Source organism: Ornithorhynchus anatinus, chromosome 5 (genome assembly GCF_004115215.2).
Source record: "Ornithorhynchus anatinus isolate Pmale09 chromosome 5, mOrnAna1.pri.v4, whole genome shotgun sequence".
Taxonomy (NCBI): Eukaryota; Metazoa; Chordata; class Mammalia; order Monotremata; family Ornithorhynchidae; genus Ornithorhynchus; species Ornithorhynchus anatinus.
Window position 1 is genome coordinate 94,996,077 of NC_041732.1, and position 26,451 is coordinate 95,022,527.

Genomic DNA, 26,451 nt, shown 5'->3' on the forward strand with positions numbered 1-26,451 from the left:
TTTGGGGATCTGGAATCTAATGTTTTTAATTTTCACAGCACCTTAATGATATCAGGCAAGCCAAATGTCTGACGCCTGTCCAGAGGTAAGGTGTTTAGAAAGGACATTACATCACTTACTAAAACGACAATAACAATTTAAAAACTACAGCAAATTTCATGTTTGTTATTGTAAATAAAGGTTTTCACAAGTCGATGGCAAACAGAATAAAGGAAATTTTCTGGAAGAAAAAAAGAGGCACTTGGGGACATATCTGTGGGGGTCCAGCTTGTTTGCTGTAAGGAAGCAAAGAAAAAAAATGCTTTTATTTGTCCCGAATTTGCACAAGGTAATGGCTGCTTAGACTTTGTGTTGGTAGGATGAAAGGAAGCTGATTATCCTTTGTCTTGCAGGGTAATGGAGAGATAGGTGGTAATTGCATTCACCTTATAGCAGCAGGTAAATAGTCTTAAATTAAGCACAATTGCACCCGAAACGGCCTCTATTAACACTTAAAAGGCAGCTCAGTCAGAAAGGCAGCCAGCCCAGAGTCTTGGAAGGATGAGTGCCTGGAGCCATGAGAAGCTGGCATCTGGGGGCTGTCAGGAAGCTCATCTCCCATCAACATTCAACCTCCGAGGAGCACCCCCAGATTCTGTTAGGGACACCCTAAGGCGATCTCATCTCCCAACCGCCACTTCTTTGGAACTTCTGAGTCACCTGAGCACCTGCTTACTCAAACAACTTCCAAAAGTACTTAGGAACATGTCTTACTCACCCTATTAGGCAAGCACTGACTCGTATATGTATCTTTTCCCTTTCTTCCTCCTATCTGTAATTTCTTTAGAGTCTCTAACAATCAATCATATTTACTAAGCACTTTTATCAGTCATATTTACTGAGCACTTACTGCGTGTGGAGCACTGTATAAAGAATAATAATAGTATTTAAGTGCTTGCTATGTGCGGCGCACTGTAAAAAGAATAATAATAATAATGATAGTATTTAAGTGCTTGCTATGTGCCAAGCACTGTTCTAAGCGCCGGGGTAGATACAAAGTAATCAGGTTGTTCCAAATGAGGCTCACAGGCTTAATCCCCATTTTCATTCATTCATTCAATCGTAATTATTGAGCGCTTACGGTGTGCAGAGCACAGTACCAAGCGCTTGGAAAGTACAATTCGGCAATAGAGACAATCCCTACCTAACAACGGGCTCACAGTCTAGAAGGGGAGAGACAGACAACAAAACAAAATAAGCAAACAGGCATCAATAGTATCAATATAAATATAGATATATACACATCATTAATAAATAGAATAATATGTACACATATACACAAGTGCTGTGGGGTGGGGCGGGGCAATGGGGAGGGGAGGAGGAGCAGAGGAAAAGGGGGCTTAGTCTGGAAGACCTCCTGGAGGAGGTGAGCTGTCAGTAGGGCTTTGAAGGGGGAAGTGTGCTAGTTTGGCAGATTCATTCATTCAATCGTATTTACTGAGTGCTTACTATGTGCAGAGCACTGGACTAAGCGCTTGGAATGTACAATTAGGCAACTGATAGAGACCATCCCCGCCCAACGACAGGCTCACAGTCTAATCAGGGGAGACAGATGGACAAAAACAAGAACATAATCACGATAATTGGAATCAAAGGGATATACACCTCATTGGCAAAATAAATAGGGTAATAAAAATATATACAAATGAGCACAATGCTGAGGGGAGGGGAAGGGAGGGGGGGAGGAGCAGAGGGAAAGGGGGGAAAGGGGGCTTAGCTGAAGGGAGGTGAAGGGGGGAAGGGGGAGGGAGCAGAGGGAGAGCAGGAAGGGAGCAGAGGGAAAAGGGGAAGCCTAGTCTGGGAAGGTCTCTTGGAGGAGGTGAGCTCTCAGTAGGGTTTTGAAGTGGGGAAGAGAGTTAGTTTGGCGGAGGTGAGGAGGGAGGGCATTCCAAGACAGCGAGAGGACCTGGGCCAGGGGTCGACGGCGGGATAGGCAAGAGCGGGGGACGGTGAGGAGGTGGGCGGCAGAGGAGCGGAGCCTATGGACTGGGCAGTAGAAAAAGAGAAGGGAGGAGAGGTAGGAGGGGGCAAGGTGATGGAGAGCTTTGAAGCCAAGAGTGAGGAGTTTTTGTCTGATGCAAGGGTTGATAGGCAACCACTGGAGATTTTTGAGGAGGGGAGTGACAGGCCCAGATTGTTTCTGTAGGAAGATGATCCGGGCAGCAGAATGAAGAGTAGACTGGAGCAGGGAGAGACAGGAGGAAGGGAGATTCCAGAGGAGGCTGACACAATAATTCAGTGGGGCTATTATGAGAGCTTGTACCAGCACGATAGCAGTTTGGATGGAAAGGAAAGGGCAGATCTTGGCGATATTGTTAAGGTGAGGCCGGCAGGTGTTGGTGACGGATTGGATGTGTGGGGTGAATGAGAGCAGAGTCAAGGATGACACCAAGGTTGCAGGCCTGTGAGACAGGAAGGATGGTCATGCCATCCACAGTGACAGCGAAGTCAGGAAGAGGACAAGTTTTGGGAGGGAAGATAAGCTCAGTTTTGGACAAGTTTTGGACATGCTCAGTTTTGGCAGATGTGAGGAGGGAGGGCACTGCAGGCCAGAGGTAGGACGAGAGCCGGGGTCGACGGCGGGACAGGCGAGAACGAGGCCCACTGAGGAGGTGAGCGGCATAGGAGGGGAATGTATGGGCTGGGCTGGAGAAGGAGAGAAGGGAGGTGAGGTAGGAGGGGGCAAGGGGATGAAGAGCTTCGAAGCCTAGAGTGAGGAGTTTTTGTTTGATGCGAGGGTTGATAAGCAACCACTGGAGGTTTTTGAGGGGGGGGTGACATGCCCAGAGCATTTTGGTAGAAAGATAATCCAGGCAGCAGAGTGTAGTATGGACCAAAGTAGGGAGAACAGGAGGTTGGGAGGTCAGAAAGGAGGTTGATGCAGTAATCCAGTCAGGATGGGATGAGTGATTATACTAACATGGTAGCGGACTGAATGGAGAGGAAAGGGTGGCGCTTAGAGTGTGCCAAGCACTGTTTTAAGCCCTGGGGTAGATACGAGTTAATCAGGTTGGACATAGTCCCTATCCCAAATGGGGCTCACACTCTTATCCCCATTTTACAGATCAGGTAACCGAGACACAGAGAAGTTAAGTGACTTGCCCAAGGTCACACAGCAGACATGTGGTGGAGCTGAGATTAGAACCCAGCTCCTTCTGACTCCCAGGCCTGTGCTCTATCCAATAAGCCACACACTGGGGGTTGAGGGTGGGGTGAATAAAGGGTTCGAATTCCAAAGGTACAAATCTAGTTGACTCCCAGGCTAGATCATTATGGGCAGGGAACGCATCTGCTAATTCTGTTGTATTGGACTCTCCCATGTATTTAGTACAATGCTCTGCACATAGTAAGAGCTCAACAAATACCATTAATTGGTTGACTATATTCTCCCAAGTGCTTACTGCAATGTACACAATATGTGCTCAAAAAATAAAATTGATTGAGGAAAATTCATTCATTCATTCAATCGTATTTATTGAGCACTTACTCTGTGCAGACCACTGTACTAAGCGCTTGGAAAAGTACAATACAACAATAAATAGACACATTCCCTGCCCACCACGAGCTTACCGTTAGACGAGGGAGACAGATATTAATACAAATAAATAAATTACAGATATGTAGATAAGTGCTGTGGGGCTGGGAGGGGGAAGAATAAAAGAAGCATGTCAGGGCTTCACAGAAAGGAGTGGGAGAAAAGGAAAGGGGATGCCTAGTCTGGGAAGGCCTCTTGGAGGAGATGTGCCTTCGATAAGGCCTTCGATAAGGCTTTGAAGCTGGAGAGAGTAATTGTCTGTAGGATTTCAGGAGGGAAGGGGTTCCAGGCCAGGCAGAGGAGAGAAGCTATTTCTGCTCTTTGCCTCTTGGCCTGTCTTCTGCTGTCCCGCAGGCTTTCATGGCATCTGTAGTGATGTAAAAGACACAGTCTCCCGAGGTGTGGGCAGTCCACATGTCAACTTCAATCCAAGGTTTGAGGAGCTCAGCTCTGAATCAATAAATCTACATCACTGAGAAGCGGCATGTTGTAGTGGATAGAGCCTGGGCCTGGCAGTCAGGAGGTCATGGGTTCTAATCCCAACTCTGCCACTTGTCTGCTGTGTGACCTTGGGCAAGTCAATTCACTTTCCAGGTGACCTTACCTGGAAAATGGGGATTGATACTGTGAGCCCCACGTGGGACAGGGACTGTGTCCTTTTGCTTGTATCCACCCCAGCGCTTAGTAAGCCTGGCACATAGTAAGCACTTAACAAATACCATAATAATAATAATAATTATTAATAGTACTACTACTAATAATAAAGTATGGCTCACTGGAAAGAGCACGGGCTTTGGAGTCAGAGGTCATGGGTTCAAACCCCGGCTCTGCCACTTGCCAGCTGTGTGACTTTGGGCAAGTTACTTAACTTCTCGGTGCCTCAGTTCCCTCATCTGTAAAATGGGGATTAAGACTGTGAGCCCCACGTGGGACAACCTGATTCCCCTGTGTCTACCCCAGCGCTTAGAACAGTGCTCGGCACATAGTAAGCGCTTAACAAATACCAACATTATTATTATTATTATCCTTGCTTTGGTCAAGGTTCCTTATAAGGCCAGATGACTTTAGTCTTCTGTGTCCTTAAGTGCTGTCGAGCTCACGATTGCAAACATCTGGACTGCCCAAATGTCTTTAGCAAAAAGAATCCAAAAAGCCCTTAAGGCATCATCTCTTGGCATGTCGATCATGACACATGTATTCAATCGAACTCAATCTTTATAGCTGTGACATTCCCCCTACCCTCCCTCAAAAAAAAAAAACCCAAATAAAATGCAATGCTTATAATGTGCAACATTTTCTTAAAAGGAGAGAATTACCACTGGTCCAGGATGACTTTTTCTCCTTAGGGGGAGGTAAAAAGCAAGATATCCCCAACCTGATTTGCATACAAGACCACATCATTAAGAAAATAGTGACTTGAAAAATTAGGTTAAGCTTACTAGCAGTGACTGTTCAATTCACAAGGCACTGTGTCTGTCAATATTGAAGATGAGAAGTCTTAATACTGCTGTTCTACTCTAATAGGACTGTGCTGAAAAACATGCCACTATGGCCCAGGTGCTGAAATAAAGCAAGTCCTATTCAGACTACACAGTTCAGGAAGACGGAATCTCCGTTTCCCAATCCTGAGCAGGTCCAAGGATGAAGTCCTTTGGCTCTTTGTGGGCCCTACTATTTAAGACTGGGACCGGATCCCATTATAACACAGCACCAAAATTACTTTACAGCGGGATCCCAATGCATTAAACAGCTTGCAAAAAGGTGCGGTGTTAAAATGGGGTTGTCCGGCAACCGGCAATGCGTTCTTCCAAATGTTCTCCATTTCTACCAAGTTAGTGCAGCAGAAATCCCTGAAACGGCACCTGGTCCTCTGCAAGCTCAGCCACTTCAGACACCTTTAGAAATACCTGAACTGTGCATAAGCTTTCAATTACCAATCATTTTTTTCAAGATTATAGATTTTGGGGGCATAAATCTATACCTAGAATAAAAAGGGTTAAGAAGCAACGTGGCCTACTGGATAGAAAATGAGCCTGGGTTCAATCCTGGCTCCTCCTCTGTCTGCTGTGTGACCTTGGGCAAGTCACTTCACTTCTCTGTGCCTCAGTCACCTCATCTATGAAATGGGGATTAAATCTTGCGAGCCCCTTATGGGGTGTGGACTGTGTCCAACCTGATTATAGCTTGTGTCGACCTCAGTGTTTTGTACAGTGACTCTCATGTAGTAAGTGCCAAATACTGTAACAATAAAAAAAAAATAAATCTGACTTACTGGATGAGTCTGAATGTACAAACAGTGCAAGCAGCCCATTGGTGGTGACAGTTTTGAGGTGACACCAGTGGCTTCCCTTAACTAATCCAGGAGAATCTGGAATACCTTGAGGGATTTTATACTGAAACAACTTTAAGATATAATAGCAGTTCCCACTTATCCTCTAGAGTTTCAATATTTCGATGTTATATTTCTAATAATTGACCAGAAGACAAGCCAGAGGCTTAGGGGTTATAGTAATGCAGGAGCTCTTTCATTTCTTCTGAATACCGGGTAAAAGTAACCTGAAAGTGTGTTCTTAGACGTGAATGTAAGAACAGCTCTATGTTTCGTTAATGTGCTTTATTAAATGTCTTGGGAGTATTTAAAATCTGATACTATCTGTATTTCTCCAGTGACTGAGCATGTCATTAACCAATGAATTAGACACTGAAGTCCTATTTGAAAAAGCTGCATAAAAAAGATGGAATGTCAATTTAAGACAGAGACATGCATTAAATAAGACATGTTTTTCTAATATTTAGCTGAACATACGTGGAAGAGCAATTTCGTAAAAGCTCCCAAACTGACATTTTCAATGCCGGGCCTTGCACAGATGGATTGTAGCTCAATTCCACAGATTTCATCCTGGGCAAATTAGGGATTTGAATCTGTTTGTGACACATGAGGCCAAATGAATCCAGTAAAGGTTCTAGAAATGGGTGTTGTGTGTCACTGTAGTGGTATTAGGTTAGAATTACGAATGTACAATTGCATGGCACGGTAGAATTTTGTTTCAAGGCTGTTAGAAATCGGACCAAGAGAATTCTGTAATCCATCAGCCTAAAAATTTGTGTCACATGTCAAATGGCTTTGTAATTGAAACATGATCTTTGCTGGCACCAAAAATTCAATTTTTGATCACAGTAAAATTCTTAATCCATCTAACAAGAAAATAATTATGATAAATTATAACTTGTGGCATTCCTGATCCTCAAAGACACCTTCCTTTTTATTTATAAGAGAAGACAAAAGCCAGGGAAGAGTCGTAGAAGTGGGTCGGGAAAGTCAATCAGTTGTATTTATTGAGTGTTTACAGCAATGTACTAAGTGCTTGGGACAGTATAACAATAACAATAAAAATAATAATAACGATGGTATTTGTTATGCACTAGCTATGTGTCAAGCACTGTTATAAGTGCTCGGGTAGATACGAGATCATCAGATTGGACACAGTCCCTGTCCCAAATGAGGCTCCCAGTCTTAGTCCCCAGATGGGGGAACTGAGGCCCCGAGAAGTGAAGTGATTTGCCGAAAGTCACACAGGTCGTTGTGGCCAGGGAATGTGTCTGTTTCTTGTTGAACTGTACTCTCCCAAGTGCTTAGTACAGTGCTCTGCACACAGTAAGTGCTCAATAAATACAATTGAATGAATGAATGAAAGTGGTGGAGCCGGGATTAGAACCTAGGTCCTTTTATCTCCCAAGCCGGTGCTCTATTTGCTAGACCAAGCCACTTCCCATTCGCCATCCATAACAAACTATAGTCTAGACTGTAAACTCAATGTGGGCAGGGAATGTGTCCCTTTATTATTATATTGTACTCTCCCAAGCACTTAGTACAGTGTTCTGCACACAATAAGCACTCATGAAATACAACTGAAGGAATGAATGTTATATTGTACTGTCCCAAAGAGCACAGTGCTCTACACACAGTAAATTCGCTATAACCAAGTGTGGGCAGGAAATCTGTCTGTGGTTATATTGTTCTCTCCCAAGTGCTTAGTGAAGTGCTTGGCTCACAGTAAGCGCTCAATAAATATGACTGAATGAATGATTGATTAATTATGACAAATGTCAGTCCCTACATCCCAGCAAGAGCTGGAAGACCCAGATAGAAGAGAGAAGCAGCATGGTGTAGTGGATAGACCATGGGTGTGGGAGTCAGAAGGTCAAGAGAGGACGAGAGAAAGGGAGAAAGAGAGGGAAGAGAAAAGAAAAAGCAGGAGGAATGGAGAGAGAATTAGTTCTCCAGAAAAAAATGACGTCCTCCGCCCCTTAATACAAACCAGAGCTGGAAGACCCAGACAAGCTATTATTTAGATTTTCATAACGCTCCACCGACTGTTAGAAGAGCTTCTATCTAAACCACTGCAGCAGGATCAATCAATCTATAGTATTTACAAGACGGACAAATGAGAGATGAATCAGGTAAAGAATAACTGATAATTAATCAGGTAAAGATTAAGACCGAGAAGCAGTGTGGCCTAATGGATAGAGCATGGGCCTAGAACTCAGAAGGACCTGGGTTCTAGTCCTGACTCCACCACTTGTCTGCTGTGTGACCTTGGGCAAGTCACTTAATTTCCCTGTGTCTCAATTACTTCATCTATAAAATGGGGATTAAGATGGTGAGCCCCATGTGGGCTACGGACCGTGTCCAACTGATTAATTTGTGTCTACCCCAGCGCTTAGCATGGGGCCCAGCACAGAGTAAGGGCTTGACAAATAACATAAAAAAGGGTAAAGAGGAAATGTGAGTTTAGAACGGTCTTCAAGATGGGGAGAGCTTTGACCTGTTAGATGTGGAATGGGAGGGTGTGAGCAAGAGGTCAGGGGCGGGGGAGATCAGACGAGGCAGAGTGAATAAGTAGGGTGCTGGAGAGGAGGGAAGCAGGCAGGATGGGGTGCAGTGGAAGGGGAACAAGGATATGAAATGGGATGAGCTGACTGAATGCTTTAAAAACCAGGACAACATGGAAATTACATAAAGTTCATTAAGTCATAAAATTAGGACTATAAGTAGTCCTCACATTATATTTACCACTCTTCTAGCTCTTAGTAGTTTAACCCCAGCTTTGGGCTTCATAACTTAAAAGGGGTGCAGAGAACATAGAGAAAGTTCAGAGGAGAGTTATGAACATGGTAAAAAAAAATCTAAAAAATGGTAAAACATGCGATTTGAGGACAATTTAAAGGATAATAATAATAATAATGTTGGTATTTGTTAAGTGCTTACTATGTGCCGAGCACTGTTCTAAGCACTGGGGTAGACACAGGGGATTCAGGTTGTCCCGCGTGGGGCTCACAGTCTTACTCCCCATTTTACAGATGAGGTAACTGAGGCACTGAGAAGTGAAGTGACTTGCCCAAAGTCACACAGCTGACAAGTGGCTGAGCCGGGATTCGAACCCATGACCTCTGACTCCGAAGCCCGTGCTCTTTCCACTGAGCCACGCTGCTTCTCGATCTAGAGTTCTAGAGTTATTTAGCCTAGAGAGGAGAAAAATGGTAAAACATGCTAGGTGAGGACAATTTAAAGGATCTAGAATTATTAGCCTAGAGAGGAGACAGCTACAAGTTACTTTGTGATCTCTTGGGTTGTGAAAGGTTATTCTACTGAGGAAACTGTTCAATTGTTCCCCAGGGCCGCCAAGGAGAAAAGACGCAGCATGGCCTAGTGAAGAGAACCTAGGCCTGGTAGTCAAAAGGACCTGAGTTCTAATCCTGGCTCTGCCAACTGCTTGCTGTGTGAAGTGTCACTTCACTTCTTTGTGCCTCAGTTTCCTCAACTGTAAAATGGGGATACCTGTTCTCCCTCCTACTTAGGCTGTGGTCCCCATGTGAGGCAGACACTGTGCCCGACCTAACTTGTACCTACCTCAGCGCTTAGAACAGTGGTGACACAGAGTAAGCACTTAACAAATACTATTAAGAAAGAAAAACAAAAGATATGCTGAAACTACAGCAGTTTAAGTGGAGAGTGGAAAGATCTAGTCTGGTGGAAAGAGCACAGGCCTGGGAGTCGGTTCTAATCCTGGTTCTGCCAAGTGCATCCCGTGTGACCTTGGGCAAATCACTTCACTTCTCTGTGCCTCAGTTTCCCTGGTCTCCCTCCTACTTAGGCTGTGAGCCCCATGCAGGACAGGGACTGTGACCAACTTATTAACTTGTATCTACTCTAGTGCTTTGAACAGTGTTTGACACACAATAAATGCTTGATAAATACCATTAAAACAACAACAATAACCAAACCGTGGTTTCTAATAGAAATCTTTCTGGTTGTGAAATGAAGTGATGGCAACTGAGGGAGTGTGTTAATTCCCTCTGTGGAAGTTTTTAAAACTGGCAAAAAAACCTCATCTGTCTGGGATGGTTTATGGAAATTCTGCAGAAAGCAGGGGGACAGCTTACATGACCTCTAAAGGACCCTTTTCCAGTCCCAGGATTCTAAGATGATAATAATCAATAATAATTGCGATATTAAGTACTTACTACATGTCAAACACTGTTCTAAGCACTGGAGAAGAGACAAGATGATCAGGTCAGACACAGTACCTGTCCCACATAGGGCTCACCATCTAAGTAGGAGGGATAACAGGTATTGAATTCCCATTTTACAGATGAGGAAACTGAGGCACAGATACTCTCCCCCACCCCTTCACAGCCTTACTGAGGCATATCTCCTCCAAGATGCCTTCCCTGACGTAGAGAAGCAGCGTGGCTCAGTGGAAAGAGCACGGGCTTAGGCGTCAGAGGTCACGGGTTCTAATCCCGGCTCCGCCACCTGTCAACTGTGTGACTTTGGGCAAGTCAGTTAACTTCTCGGTGCCTGTTACCTCATCTGTAAAATGGGGATTAAGACTGTGAGCCTCACGTGGGACATCCTGATCACCCTGTATCTACCCCGGTGCTTAGAACAGTGCTTAGCACATAGTAAGCGCTTAACAAATACCAACGTTACTATTATTATTATTATTAAGCTCTCCTTTCCTCTTCTCCCACTCTCTTCTGGGACACCCTGACTTGCTCCCTTTATTAATCCCTCACTCAGGACCACAGCACTTATCTACATATCTCTAATTTATTTATATTAATGTGTGCCTCCCCCTCTAGACTGTAAACTTGTTGTGGGCAAAGAATGGGTCTGTTTATCGTTATACTGTATTCTCCCAAGGGCTTCATATAGTGCTCTGCACACAATAACGGCTCGATAAATACAACTGAATGATTAAGGGACTTGCTCGGGATCACACAGCAAGCAAGTGGCAGACTAAGATTTAGAACCCAAGTTCTCTGACTCTTCCCACATTGCCGAGGTGCTCCTCTATAAATACATTAAGCCAGTTAAAAGTAACTAACCAAATGTCAACTTACCAACACAGTCACAGCACTCATCCCAAAGCGTGCCTAGACAAAGCATGCACTCCTTACAACAGGAACAGTTTCCTTCACCCGGTCGACACTGACATAGCTCCTGGTGATAAAGCACAAATGTTAGTCCTCTCAAAGACTTTAACCGACCGTCCCTGTTTATTGCTTTTACCAACTCTAGCGTATTTCCCCTCTCAGGATCTCACCCGGAAAGTTTCCGGTACTCTACTGGTCTCGGCTACGGGAGGGAGAGTCAAGCAGAGGCCTACCCATTCCAACCCTGGCTTGGGCAATGGCTAGCCAGTGGAAGGCATCTGTTACAAGTCAAAACTCCCCTGTGCTGGGCGGCAGCGGTACGGGAGAGAGTTGAGGGCAGAGACTCAAGTTTACTGAGTGGAAGAAGGCGATGGCAAACCACTTCTGTATTTTTACCAAGAAAACTCTAAGGATACACTGCCAGAACGACTGCAGATGGAGGTGGAGAGATGTGTCCATGTAGTCGCTATGGGTCGGAGATGACTCGACAGCATAGGGCAAGACAAGAACGTATTTGTTCTCCTGTGTAATTTTATAAGAAAACACAAGCCTGTAACTGGGTGTTAGAGACATGATATCTGCCCTTGAGATGTTGACGATGGATTGTCAACCGGGGAGAATGCAAAACTTGCCTCACAGGGGAACGTGGGTGGGGCCAAGGAACGTGAAGGTTTCTGGCCATTTCGATAAGACCAAGCACCGCACGTTGGGAGGGAAGGGATGGGGAAGCACGTGGTGAGCATGTGGCTTGCTGTGAAAGGATTCTGTACTAATATAATTTAGCCAGCCTGCTCATATTTTAAAAGGAAAATATTACTGTTACAACTTGACTGATATAACTCCAACACACTAACATCTTTCATTAATGTACCTTCTTCCACAAATTTCTTTGTTCAAATTTTCTGGGAAAAAAAAGGCTTTCCATTTTGACCTTTCAGGTTTTCTTCAAATGAAAGTTATTTAAAATGACAGGGGGGAAATGGGAAATCCACAAAAAAAAAATCTGGACCAGGTTCTAACCTCAATTCTTACCTCAATTTGGGAAGACTTCTATTTATGAAATGTTATCCAAGAAAGAAGAGCCAGACCCACCTGAAACATACTTGAAGCCTTTCCCTGCTGGCTTCACTAATCCCGGGTTTGGACTAAGACCTTGGGTTTGAACAATGCAGAGTGTCTTTGTTCCTATCAATCAATCGTATTTACTGAGCACTTACTGTGTGCAGAACACTGAACTTAAGAACCTCCAGAAGGTGCTCATCCACCTCTGCCTCCAACAGAAACTCCTTACAATCGGCTTCAACGCGCTTTATCACCTTCCCTCCTCCTACCTCACTTCGTTGCTCCCTTTGTACAACCCAGCCCACATACGTTGCTCCAGCACTTAGAACAGCGCTTGGTACATAGTAAGAAACAACAAATACTATTATTAAAGATAATAATAATAATGTTCGTATTTGTTAAGCACTTACTATGTGTAGAGCATTGTTCTAAGTGCTGGGGTAATAATACAGGATAATCAGGTTGTCCCACATGGGGCTCACAGTCTTAGTCCCCATTTTCCATATGAGATAACTGAGCACAGAGAAGTGAAGTGACTTGCCCACAGTCACACAGCTGACAAGTGGCAGAGCCAGGATTTGAACCCATGACCTCTGACTCCCAAGACTTCTGACTCCCAAGACCGGGCTCTTTCCACTGAGCCATGCTGCTTCAGTAATAATTATTATTAATAATAATAATAATGTTGGTATTTGTTAAGCGCTTACTATGTGCCGAGCACTGTTCTAAGCGCTGGGGTAGACATAGGGGAATCAGGTTGTCCCACGTGAGGCTCACAGTCTTAATCCCCATTTTACAGATGAGGGAACTGAGGCACAGAGAAGTTAAGTGACTTGCCCACAGTCACACAGCCGACAAGTGGCAGAGCTGGGATTCGAACTCATGAGCCCTGACTCCAAAGCCCGTGCTCTTTCCACTGAGCCACGCTGCTTCTCTAATATTATTATATTATTATTATTATATTATTATTATTATCCTACTCTCTATATCTTAAACTCGTCTATCTCACCACCGGCCTCTTACCCCCTTTTGTCTTTGTCCCGGTACGGCTTTCCTCTTCATATCCGACAGACAATTACTCCTCCACCTTCAAAGCCTTATAGAGGGCACATCTCCTCTAAGAGCCCTTATCTGACTAAGCCTTCATTTCCTCTTCTCCCACTCCCTTCTGCATTGCCCTGATTCCCTCCCTTTATTCGCCCGCCCCAGCCCCACAGCACTTATGTATATATCCATAATTTATTTATATTAATGTCTGTCTCCCTCCTCTAGACTTAAAGCTTGCTGTGGGCAAGGTACGTATCTACAAACTCAACTATACTGTACTCCCCCAAGCACTTAGTTTAGTGCTCTGAACACAGTAGGCGCTCAATAAATACAACTGATTGATTGAACTAAGCATTTGGGAGGGTATAACATAACAGAATTGGTATCAATAATAATAGTAATAATGTTGGTATTTGTTAAGCACTTACTATGTGCAGAGCACTGTTCTAAGCGCTGGGGTAGATACAGGGTCATCAGGTTGGCCCACATGAGGCTCACAGTTAATCCCCATTTTCCAGATGTTAAGTGACTTGCCCACAATCACACAGTTGACAAGTGGCAGAGCCGGGATTCGAGCCCATGACCTCTGACTCCCAAGCCCGTGCTCTTTCCACTGAGTCACGCTGCTTCTCTACCAATCATACTTACTGAGCTCTTACTGTGTGAACAGCACTGTACTAAGCACTTGGGAGAGTACATAACAGAGTTGGTAGTCACATTCACAGCCCACAAGTCTAGAGAGGTTTTGTTCCAGAAACAAAACCAGTGGTTTAACATCCAAAGAATTCCCTCATCTCTATCAGCAGCAGCGACGGCATTTACCACTCAAATACGGGGGAAAGAGCATTTTACTAGGCTCCTGTGAACACTGTACTAGGCCCTTGTGAGCCTACAATAGATGCAAAAGATAATCCCTGCTCTCAAGGATGAACAATCTAACACAAGTGGACATACACCGCAAAGGAGAAGGAAGAGACGTAGAAATAATAAACACAAAAGTGGATGATTCGACAGATGAACACACGTCACCATGGTGGCTTTGAGAAGATTCATTCAATAGTATTTATTGAGTGCTTACTATGTGCAGAGCACTGTACTAAGCGCTTGGAATGTACAGTTTGGCAACAGATGGAGAAGATATAACCAGGAAGGTAGAGGTTCGCCAGGGAAAACCTCTCAGAGGGGGTGGCTTTTAGGTGGGCTCTGAAGGTGGTTTGGCAGAACTGAGGGGGAGGGGGAAACATAAATGATTAGTCAGACGAGAGAAACACAAGGAAGATACAATTAGGTTAGCTTGGGAGGAGCAGAGAGTGTAAACTGGAGAAAAATAGGAAAAGCTAGCAGATAGGTAAGGTACAGATAGCTCAAAAACATCCCAACAGTGACATGTATTGGTTTCACCCTAAGATCAGTGGTAGCCATTGCAGATTTTTGAGGAGGAGGGCAATACATTCTGAAGCACATTTTCTGAAGCTGATCTATACTGGCTAGACTCGAGCAGGGAAAAGGCTGAGGCAGAGATAGTCCAGTATGGATGCTGCTGCCGTAATCCAATTGAGAGGTGATGAGGGCCTGGACTATGGTGGTGACTATAAGGGTGGAGAGGAAGGGGCAGATTCGAGGAATACTGCCGAGGAAAAATTGGCAGGGTTTTAGCACAGATAGAATGTGACAGGAGAAAGGTGGATAGGACTCAAAGATAATAATAATAATATTGTTGGTATTTGTTAAGCACTTACCATGTGCAGAGCACTGTTCTAAGTGCTGGGCTAGATACAGGGTAATCAGGTTGTCCCATGTGAGGCTCACAGTTAATCCCCATTTTCCAGATGAGGTAACTGAGGCACAGAGAAGTTCAGTGACTTGCCCACAGTCACACAGCCGATAAGTGGCAGAGCCAGGATTCAAACCCATGACCTCCGACTCCCAAGCCTGGGTTCTTTCCACTGAGCCTCGCTGCTTCTCAACCTAGGTTGAGAAGAAACCTAGATGAAAACCTAGGTTGCCAGCTACTGGAACAGAGGCAGGAAGGGAGATGGTGTTAATGGTGATGGGAACAGGAGGAGGATGACAAGGTTTAGGATGGAAAAATGAGGAGTTTCCGACATAATGTATTGAGTTTAAAGTGTCAAGAAGTCATGGAGTCATTCAGATACAGATGTGCAGGCAGCAGGAGGAGATAAGAGACTATAAAGAAGGTGATAGCTTTGGGTTTGCAAGGTAAATTTGGGAGACATCCACACAGAGGCAGTGGCTACAACCTTGGGAATGGGAGAAGTAAGAAGAATAAAGGAACAGAGGAACAGAGCCTCCTGGGACACTAGGGCTTAAGGGGTTAATAATAACAATAGTAATAATAATAACTGTGCTATTTGTTAAGCACTTACTATGTGGCAGGCACCGTTCTAAGCACTGGGGTAGATACAAGCAAACTGGATTGGACACAGTCCCTGTTCCAACATGGGGCTCGCCATCTCAATCCCCATTTTACAGACGAGGTAACTGAGGCACAGGAAGTTAAATGACTTGCCCAAGGTCACCCAGAAGATACATGGTGGAGTTGGGAAAGGCAGGGATGGATGTAGGACCTGCCAAGGAGACTGAGAAAGAGCAATGAGAAATAGGAATAGATCCAGGACAACATTGGTAAAACCAAGGTCAGAGAAGGTTTCTAAAGGAGGGAGTGGTCAGCAGTGTTAAATACAGCCAAGGAGTTAAGGAGGATTAAGTCAGAGCTCACTAATCTTAGCCAAAGTGAGGATCACTGGAAACCTGGGTGAGCAGCATCACAGGAGAGAGAAAAAATGAATTCCAGATTGCAGAGGGTGGAGAAGAGAGTTGGAAGACAGGAAGTGAAAGTAGAAGGTATATACAGCCTGCTCAAGAAGTCTAGACAGGAAAGGGAGCAGAGAGACGGAGCAACATGTGGAAGTTGAGGGGGGAACTACAGGATGCTTCTTGGAAGCTCCTGGATCTGCAGGGGCGGACCAATAGTTAGGCTTTCCCTTCCTCTTACGTAACGAAGCGTTGTCTTCTTGGGGAACAGGAAATTTACAGTAAGGATGAAAAATAAGTTGAAGGGCAGAGGGGAAAGGAAGCAGCATGGTTAGTGGAGAGAGCATGGACCTGGGAGTTAGAGGACCAGAGGACCTGAGCATGGATCTGGACAAACCCCTTCTGGAAACATTAAACTAGCTAACCTTGGCTTCACTGACACTGTCCCCTTCTGGTTTTCCTCCTATCTCTCTGATGGCTTATTCTTAGTCTCTTTATTGGGTTCCTTCTCTACTGCCCACCAATACAAGGCTTGGCAAATAGTAAATGCTTAACAAATACCATAATTATTATTATTATCGGTGGGAGACCCTAAAAGCTCAGTTCTGGGTCTCCTTCTATTCTCCACCTACTCCCACTCACTTGGAGAACTCATTTACTTCCATAGTTTCAACTACCATTTCTATGCAGATGAAATTTTCATCTACTAATCATCGTATTTGTTAAGCGATTACTATGTGCCAAGCACCATACTAAGCGCTGGGGTAGATATAAGCAAATTGAGTTGAACACAGTCCCTGTCCCACGTGGGGCTCACAGTCTCAATCTCCATTTTACAGATGAGGTAACCGAGGCACAGAGAAGTGAGTTGACTTGCCCAAGGTCACACAATAGACAAGTGGCAGAGCCAGGATTAGAACCCTTCTGACTCCCAGGCCCGTGTTCTACCCATTACACCATGCTGCTTCTCCAGCCCTGATCTTTCTCCCTCTCTCCAATCTAATATTTTCTCCTCTCTTCAGGACATCTCTACTTTGATGTCCCACCAACACCTCAAATTTAATATGTTCCAAAACAGAACTCCTTATCTTTCCACCCAAAAACTGTCCTCCCTTTGACTTTCCCATCCTCCCTGCTCTCACAAACCCATAATCTTGGCATTATCATCAAATCATCGCTCACACAACTCTCATATTCAATCTGTCATCAAATCCTGTCAATTCTGCCTTCACAACATCAATAAAATCTGCCCTTTCATTTCCATTCAAACTGCTACTATGCTGACCCAAGCACTTATTCTATCCATCAGCCTCTTTGCTGCCCTCCCTGCTTCCTGACTTCCCTATACCAGTCCATATTTCACTCTGTTGCCTGGATCATTTTTCTGAAAATAATTAGATTAAATTTAAAAAAATCAGTCCATGTTTCCCCACTCCTCAAGAATCTCCAGTACTTTTCCATCTGCCTTTACAATTTTTTACGGTACTTGTTAAGCGCTTGGTATGTGCCAGTCACTGTTCTAAGCACTGGGTAGACACAAAGTAATCATGTTGGACACGGTCCATGTCCCCAGTGGGGCTCACAGTTTTAATCTCCATCTTGCAGATGAGGTAACTGAGGCACAGAGAAGTGAAGTGACTTGCTCAAGGTCATCCAACAGATAAATGGCAGAGTCAGCATTAGAACCCAGGTCCCTCTGACTCCCAGGCCTGTGCTCTATCCACTAGGCCACAGAAACAGAAACTCCTTACCATCGGCTTTAAGAAACTCAATCACTACACCCCTTCCTATCTTACCTCTCATTTCCTACTACAACCCAGAAGACTCACTTGGCTTCTTCAATGTCAACCTATTACTGTACCCTGATCCCATCCTTGTATTCATTCATTCATTCGTTCAGATGTATTTATCGAGCGTTTACTGGGCGCAGAGCACTGTACTAAGCACTTGGGAAAGTACAGTACAGCAATAAAGACAGACAATCCCTATATCATATAACAGCTCACAGCCTAGAGGGGCCCCTTGGCCACATCCTTCCTCTGGCCTGGAACTCCCTCCTCCTTCATATTTGAAAGATCACCACTCTCCCCTCCTTCAAAGTCTTATTAAAATGGCACCTCCTCCAAGAGGCCTTCCCTGACTAAACCCTCATTTCCCCTCCTCCCTCCCCCTTCCATGTTGACCTAGCATATGAATTTGTTCCCTTTACGCACTTAACTTTAGGCCAGTCACTTAACTTCTTTGGGTCTCATCTGTAAAACGGGGGTTCAGTACCTGTTCTCCTTCCCACTTAGATTGTGAGCCCTGTGTGGGACACGGACTGCGTCTGACCTGTTTATCCTGTATCTCCTCCAGCACTTAGAACAAACAGTGCTGGATAAAGAAAGTGCTTAACAAATGCCTTCATTACTATTATTATCCATTGTTATTACCTTGGATTTCTCACTTGTTGCATACTGGGTCATACCGGGGACTGCAGAAAAGTTGCTAATAGCCCACTTGACTTAACAATGACTTGGTCTGCCCTGGTTCTTGGTTTTGAAGCCTCGGGACTGAGGCTTAGCTGAAAGACTCCATTTTCGCCTTGGCTTTATATGATACTCGGTGTCTTTTTCCTTTCCGAACTACAGCTGATCTCTCCCCAGCTAGCAAGGTAAGGCAATTACCACCTGTAATAGCGAGCTATACAAAACGTGAATATAATTTAATGATGTTCATTATATAAATCCCAGTCTTTAAACAGGCACTGTGCATTTTACTGCTACATATTTGGGAGGTGTTTTTAATTGAACGAAGAAGGCAAAGTGGAGAGAAAAAGAGCAAGATTAACGCCAGCTAATGGGAGGTTAAGAAGCACAAGCTATTTCAGTTGCCTGAACATGCCTCAATGATCCAACTTTGAAGAGTAAAAGTGTTTCCACACCCTCTTAATGGCTGGATGTGCTGTACTTTTATATTTTGGTGTGGTGGAAAATGTATAAAGAATGTGAGTTTAATGATTTACAATTGTGAGATAAGACATTAATGTGAAACGCTTCAGGGTGGGAGAGAGAATTTTTTAAATCCTCTTCCATACTACAGGATTGAAAAGACAAAGTCACAGATTCAGATTTGAACTGTGAATATTACTACTGCTGGCTGGCTGGCTGCCTTACAACAGCAGATGATTCTACTTTTCTCTGCCACCTTCTCAAGAGAGCAAAACAGTGAAAGATTTTTTAAAACAGAGTTTTCATCAAAATTCTAAAACTACTCAGAGGGCAAAATCTACCCCCAAAATGACTCGAAGTCTACACTCATTCCACCTTTTTTCAGTATACCTGGGGTAATACCTTTTGGAGGGAGGGAGAGGAAAAGAGGGATGAAAAAAAGGGGAATTGGAGAGCAACGACCTTGGAATTTCCCATCAAGGAACGTTCAAAAATATAGCCAAATGTAATCTGACAAAAAGTCAACCGCGGCCTTAGTCCACAAACAAGTATATACGAGATTCATCAGCAAAGGCTATTGACAAGGATTTAAAGGAGAAAGTAAAAGTACAGTGCAAGGCACAGGCTGTGACCATTTCCAAAAGCTTATGAATACATTTTCAACATAGCTAGGAGCAAAACTTCCATATTAAAACAACTATAAATAGCTGGCAGATGTAATTCACCATTTGTAATTCATGACGTAGGCTTCTCTCCCCATTTCCTTCAAAATCTAATTATTGAATGTTGCTTGATAGGAGTATTTAGAAAATTTTTGGTGTTTCAGAATTTGGTGTTTTGGTGTTTCACAAATCACAGAGAAGATGAGTGCTTTTAAGTTATTCCGAAGCATTCTAAAGCATGATCTTTCCACCCTCAATTCTGCACAGTGCATGTTTTTTATTACACGATTTGGCTAGAAATTATTAGGGAATTAGGGAGCATTCATCCGACAACATGAGCCCATTTGGATGCCCAACAACTCACATGTCTATTAGGACTTTTGCTCATTTTAAAAATCTTCTATTTTAGCAGCAAGTACTGGAGAATGAAGCAACTTATATGAGTCTGAACTTGTCCACAATGGGCTCAATCTTGAATGGAAGGCTGCCTGGGAATTCTGTATGGGTTTGTTTTTTTTTGTGATGAAAATTTATCTTCTATGCAAAAGTGAGCATGCATATATTGGATTGAATTGGTTTTCTATTCAATAAGCAAAAATATTTTCTGGGGGAAAAATCCATCTGTAAATTTGAATGATTAAAGAAATCATACATTTGATTTTCTTTTAATCGTTTTTGTCTGTGTTAAGAAAAACACATGGATCCCTCAACCCCCCTTATTTTATGTGTTTTGGGACCCCCAAAGCCTTAATCTGGCCCTGCTTGTAACCTAATAAATAGAAAATGGTTCCCAGATGATTGGAAATGAATTCTGACACAAGTTTCTAGGTTCCTTAATGCATCGGGGAAGCAGCATGGCATGGACAGATAGGGCACGGGCCTGAGAGTCAGAGGGTCATGGGTTCTAATCCCAGCTCCACCACTTGTCTGCTCTGTGACCTTGGGGAAGTCACTTTACTTCTCTGTGCCTCAGTCACCTCATCTGTCAAATGGGAATTGAGACCGTGAGCCCCATGTGGGGCAGGGTCTGTGTCCAACCCGATCTGCTGTATCCACCGCAGCGCTTAGTACAGTGCCTGGTACGTAGTAAGTGCTTAACAAATACCACTATTATTATCATTTTTATTATCTTCCAGCAATAGTCCTATTATACAGATATGCCTTTACTCTAATGGCAATGGGGAATTAATTCAACAAAACTGAGAAGGAGCGTGACCTAGTGGAAAGAGCTTGGGCCTGGGAATCAAAGGATCAGGTTTCTAATTCTGGCTCTGCCACTTGTCTTCAGTGGTCCTTGAATAAGTCACTTAACTTCTCTGCAAAAGGGGGATTCAATACCTGTTCTCCCTCTTACTTAGAGTGGGAGCTTCATGTGGGACAAGGACAGTATCTGGTCGGATTAATCTGTATCTACCGTAATGCCTGGTACAGTCCTCCACACAAAGCACTTAACAAATGACTTAATAATAATAATGATAACAATAATGACAATAATTAGAATAATAATAATTGACTCCCAGAACACAGTGGTATGGCTGGTCATTTCAATCTCAGAATCTTAACGAATACTTTTTTTCTACATTCTAGGCACTGTATTAAACGCTCGGGTAGATATGAGTTAATCAGGTTGAACACAGTCTATGTCCCGCATGGGGCTCACAGTCTTAATCCCCGTTTTATACATGAGGTAACTAAGGGCCAGAGAAGTGAAGTGGCTGGCCCGAGGTCACACAGCAGAGAAGTGGCGGAGCTGGGATTAGAACCCAGGTCCTTCTCGGGGCCATCAGATGTACTAAATGAGCCCAGAGACCAGACCTACTTATGGCTTTAAATGCATTTCTGCAGACTCTGAAAACTGAATCGAGGTTTCAGTGCTGCTGCCTCACTTCTCCTCGTGTCTGACACGCTGCCAACATCAGGTCCATTGTGCTCTGCCAGGATCTGAAGTCACCCTGCAATTCCAAGAGCATGCTGTCAATGATACTCTTCAGTAGTCGATCCAAACACAACTCGGCCTGGGATCACAGAGGAGACCCGGGCTCCCTGCAGTGAACTGACAATAAAGCTGAAGAGCACCGAAAGATTATATCATCCCGCACCTGGGAAAGGCCAAACACTGATGACACAAGAGCCAACGACGCCAAGGAATTCTGTGACTTTGGCAGCAACCTTTCCAAAGATGCAACTCATATCTTCTCCAACCAGCCTACCCCGATCAAGTCCTCTTTTCCCCTACTCCCTCTCCCTTCTGGGTAGTCTATGCATTTGGATCTCACTGATTTGTACTACAAACTAACGGGAAGAGCACAGGTCTGGAAATCAGAGGACCTGAGTTCTAATCCCAGCTTTGCCATTTGCCTGCTATATGACCTTAGTTGCCTAAGTCACTTGACTTCCCTGTGCCTCAGTTTCCTCATCTATAGAATGGAGATTAAATAGCTGTCCTCCCTTCTACTTAAATTGAATCGCACATGAGTCAGGGACTGTGTCCAATCTGATTAGCTTATAATAATAATAATGCTGGTATTTGTTAAGTGCTTACTATGTTCATTCATTCAATAGTATTTATTGAGCCCTTACTATGTGCAGAGCACTGTACTAAGTGCTTGGAATGTACAATTCGGCAACAGATAGAGACAATCCCTGCCCAATGACGGGCTCACAGTCTAAATGGGTGAGACAGACAGCAAAGCAAAGCAAAACAGAACAAAACAAAAACAAGACAATTTCATCAAGATAAATAGAATCAAGGGGATGTACACCTCATTTAGAAAATAAATAAGGTAATAAATAATGTATATAAATGAGCACAGTGCTGAGGGGAGGGGGGAGCAGAGAGGGAGGGGGAGGGGAGTGGAGGGGGAGCAGAGGGTAAGGGGGAGCTCAGTCTGGGAAGGCCTCTTGGAGGAGGTGAGCTCTCAGTAGAGCTTTGAAGAGGGGAAGAGAATTAATTTGGCGGAGGTGAGGAGGGAGGGCATTCCAGGACAGCAGTAGGACGTGGGCCAGGCGCCGACGGTGGGATAGGCGTGAACGGGGGACAATGAGGAGGTGAGCGGCAGAGGAGCAGAGTGTAAGGGGTGGGCAGTAGAAAGAGAGAAGGGAGGTGAGGTAGGAGGGGATCAGGTGATGGAGAGCTTTGAAGCCAAGAGTGAGTTTCTGTTTCATGTGAAGGTTGATAGGCAACCAGTGGAGGTTTTTGAGGAGGGGGGTGACATGCCCAGAGCGTTTCTGTAGGAAGACGATCCGGGCAGCGGAATGAAGAATAGACTGGAGTGGGGAGAGACAGGAGGAAGGGAGATCCGAGAGGAGACTGACACAATAATCCAGCCAGGATATTATAATAATAATGTTGGTATTTGTTAAGCGCTTACTATGTGCAGAGCCCTGTTCTAAGCGCTGGGGTAGACACAGGAGAATCAGGTTGTCCCACGTGAGGGTCACAGTCTTAATCCCCATTTTACAGATGAGGTATTATGAAAGCTTGTACCAGACTACGTGCCAAGCACTGTTCTAAGCATTGGGGTACATACAAGGTAATTGGGCTATCCCATGTGGGGGCTCAGTCTTAATCCCCATTTTACAGATGAGGTGATTGAGGCACAGAGAAGTTAAGTGACTTGCCCAAAGTCACACAGCTGACAAGTGGCGGAGCTGGGATTAGAGCCCACGACATCTGACTCCCAATTCCATGCTCTTTCCACTAAGCTACACTGCTTCTCATAGCTTGTCTTCATCCCAGCACTTAGAACACTGCTTGACACAATGTAAATACCATACGACCCAGTACGTTCACTTCACTCCTCTAATGCCAACTTACGCCCTGTACCGCAATCTCATTTTTCTCACAGCCGATCCTTCGCCCACATTCCGCCTCTGGCCTAAAACTCCTTCCTTCTTCATATCCAACAGACGATCACTCTCCCCACCTTCAGAGCCTTATGAAAACCACATCTCCTCCAAGAGATCTCCCCTGACTAATTTCATTCACTAACTTCCTCATTTCCTCTACTCCCTCTCCCTTCTGCATCTCCCTCGCACTTGGATTTGTAGCTTTTATTCGCGCCACTCTCAGCCCCACAGCATGTAAGGATATGACCGTAATTCATTTATTTATATTAAGATCTGTCTCCCCCTCTGGACTATAAGTTCTCTGTGGGTAGGGAAAGTGTCTATCAACTCTGCTGTGCTGTACTCTCCCAAGTGCTTAGTACAGTGCTCTGTACACAGTAAGAGCTCAATAAATACCATTGATTAATTAATGCAACAATAAACAAGTGAGGAGAAACTCCAATCAACAAGGTCAGCATATCTTTTAGGAGACTGTCAAAGTGGGGTTGCAATTATCTGACTTTCAACCAAACTGACCATCTTCAGAGCTGACGAGCTGCTCAACGTTTTATATTGCTGGAAGACCGAGAAACATTATGTACAATAAATCCAGCTCCCTGAGGAGTTAGTTCCACCAGCATCACTTATGGGCTATACTCAAATGGCAAAGCAGGGCCACAAACAAAAAAAATCCTAAAATGCTTGTGAGCACATCCTGGGAGCTAGAAGACATGGGTTCTTAACCCAGCTCCGTCACTTGCCTGTTGCGTGACTGAGTCGTTTAGCTTCTCCGTGCCTTGGTTTCCTAATCTGCAAAATGGGGATTCAATTCCTTCCCAGTTAGACTGTGAGCCCCATGTGAGACAGGGACTGAGCCTGATCTGATTAACTTTTATCAACCCCAGTGCTTAGATCTGTAGCTTTATTTGTATTGATGTCGAAGTCCCCGCCCTAGACTGTATGCTCAATGTGAAGGTCACTGTTTATTGTTGTATTGTACTTCCCAAGCACTTAGCAAAGTGTTCTGCTCACAGTAAGTGCTCAATAAACACAACTGAACGAATGAACGAACAGTCCTTGGCACATAGTAAGTGCTTAACAAATGCCACAAAAAATGCTATGATCACCCCAATCCAGCTGCCCTGGATGGGATGTGAAGGGAATGGATAAGAGTAGGACACTCAAATAGCTGCTGTTTGATGTACTGAAACTGGAAAACAGAGCAATATTTTACAGATGCAGTAAGGTTTAGCCTGAGATACCACAGCATCACGCTGAAAGCTGGGAGACAACTGTGGCAAACTACCATGGCCCGCTCCAATCAAGAAAGGAGGGGCTTTTTTAAGCAGGAACTTTGAGAGAATCATGAGAGAAAGGCAAAAAAGATAACAGCACCAAACTACACATAGCAAATATATCAGCACATGGGGGAACAATCTTTGAGGGAATTAGATGTGACTTGGACCACTAGTTCTTCACTAGCCTTTCCAATCATCCTCAGCCAGAACGTTTCAGTAAATAACAATAATGTTGGTATTTGTTAAGCGCTTACTATGTGCAAAGCACTGTTCTAAGCGCTGGGGTAGATACAGAGTAATCAGGTTGTCCCACGTGAGGCTCACAGTTAATCCCCATTTTACAGATGAGGTAACTGAGGCACAGAGAAGTTAAGTGACTTGCCCACAGTCACACAGCTGACTAAGTGGCAGAGGCGGGATGCGAACCCACAACCTCTGACTCCCAAGCCTGGGCTCTTTCCACTGATTCATTCATTCATTCATTCAACAGTATTTATTGAGCGCTTACTATGTGCAGAGCACTGTACTAAGCGCTTGGAATGAACAAGTTGGCAACAGATAGAGACAGTCCCTGCCGTTTGACGGGCTTACAGTCTAATCGGGGGAGACAGACAGACGAGAACAATGGCAATAAATAGAGTCAAGGGGAAGAACATCTCGTAAAAACAATGGCAACTAAATAGAATCAAGGCGATGATTCTATTTAGAATCATCTATTTAGAATCATCTATTTAGAAGCAGTGGGCCACGCTGCTTCTCATAATGTCACTGAAGCATCAGCTTTAAAAAAAGGGTAACTATATATCTTTGAATGCTCTAAAAACATTTTTTTTTTGACAGGCTTTCTTTTTATCCTGCCATTTTAAACAGATACTATCATTTCCTTTAATACTTACGCCACTAAACTCAACAAGGTCGCCCTCATATTTAAGTACTTTGTTGGGAAGTCAGACCTTCATAATGAAGGCACTGAACCTGTGGTGTTTCTTGTACTTCCCCACTGCACTTAGGTACATCAACATTATTTATATTAATGTCAGTCTCTCTCTCTAGACTGAAAGCTCATTGTGGGCAGGGAACATGTCTAACAACTGTTAAATTGTACTCTCCCAAGTACAATTGTAACAGCGCTCTGCACAGAGTTAAGCACTCAATAAATATGACTGATTGTACTTCCAAAAAGTTTCTTGTCGCAAGCACCAACATATTGGGACCCGACACACACAAGCATCATTCAAAAATGGTAACCTTTTCCTTCAATATTCTTATTCACTAAGTTAAATGTTGTCATTTGTGGTTGAAAGTAAACCAGAAGCCAACTGAGCACTTTATGTATTTTTTTCTGATTATGTCTATTAAATCAATAATGAAAGCAAATCCTAAGCATGCTTTTTCCTTGATGAATCACATAAAATAATTCTGGTTAAGTTTATCAAAATGAATTTATTTCTAAGTCACTAAGTATCACTAAGAATTTAATCACACATTTTAAGACAAATTTCATTACAAAGGAGTTTCCAGTGCCCTTTAAGCACGACAGATCTATCGTCACTATCTTCAATTTGAATGAAGGAGTACCTAAGCATTAAGTTTATCCAAGACTTTGACTAATACTTGAGTCCTTTTTTCCTCAAACATTTTCTTCCAGATTTCCAAGACAGATGAAACTCTTTTCTGATGATTTACAGAAGAATCTTGTTTACATTACCGAGCTGGATGCTGCTAAATATTTCCACTTTCCCACCTGCTGCCAAGATTTAAGAAGTTTCTCAGTACCTTTACTAAAACAGCATCACTAAGCTTCGAATGAAGGGACCCTTGATACAGAGATTGAA

At 43.9% G+C, this 26,451-nt stretch overlaps 1 protein-coding gene across 1 annotated transcript in view; it reads right to left on the bottom strand.

Moving 5' to 3' along the window:
- Nucleotides 1-26,451, bottom strand: part of TWSG1 (twisted gastrulation BMP signaling modulator 1) — a 56,216-nt gene that overhangs the window by 15,703 nt on the left and 14,062 nt on the right. The window contains exon 3 of the mRNA XM_029066326.2: nucleotides 10,982-11,081. Coding sequence (XP_028922159.1) covers nucleotides 10,982-11,081 — 100 coding nt within the window. The remainder of the gene's footprint in view (nucleotides 1-10,981; nucleotides 11,082-26,451) is intronic.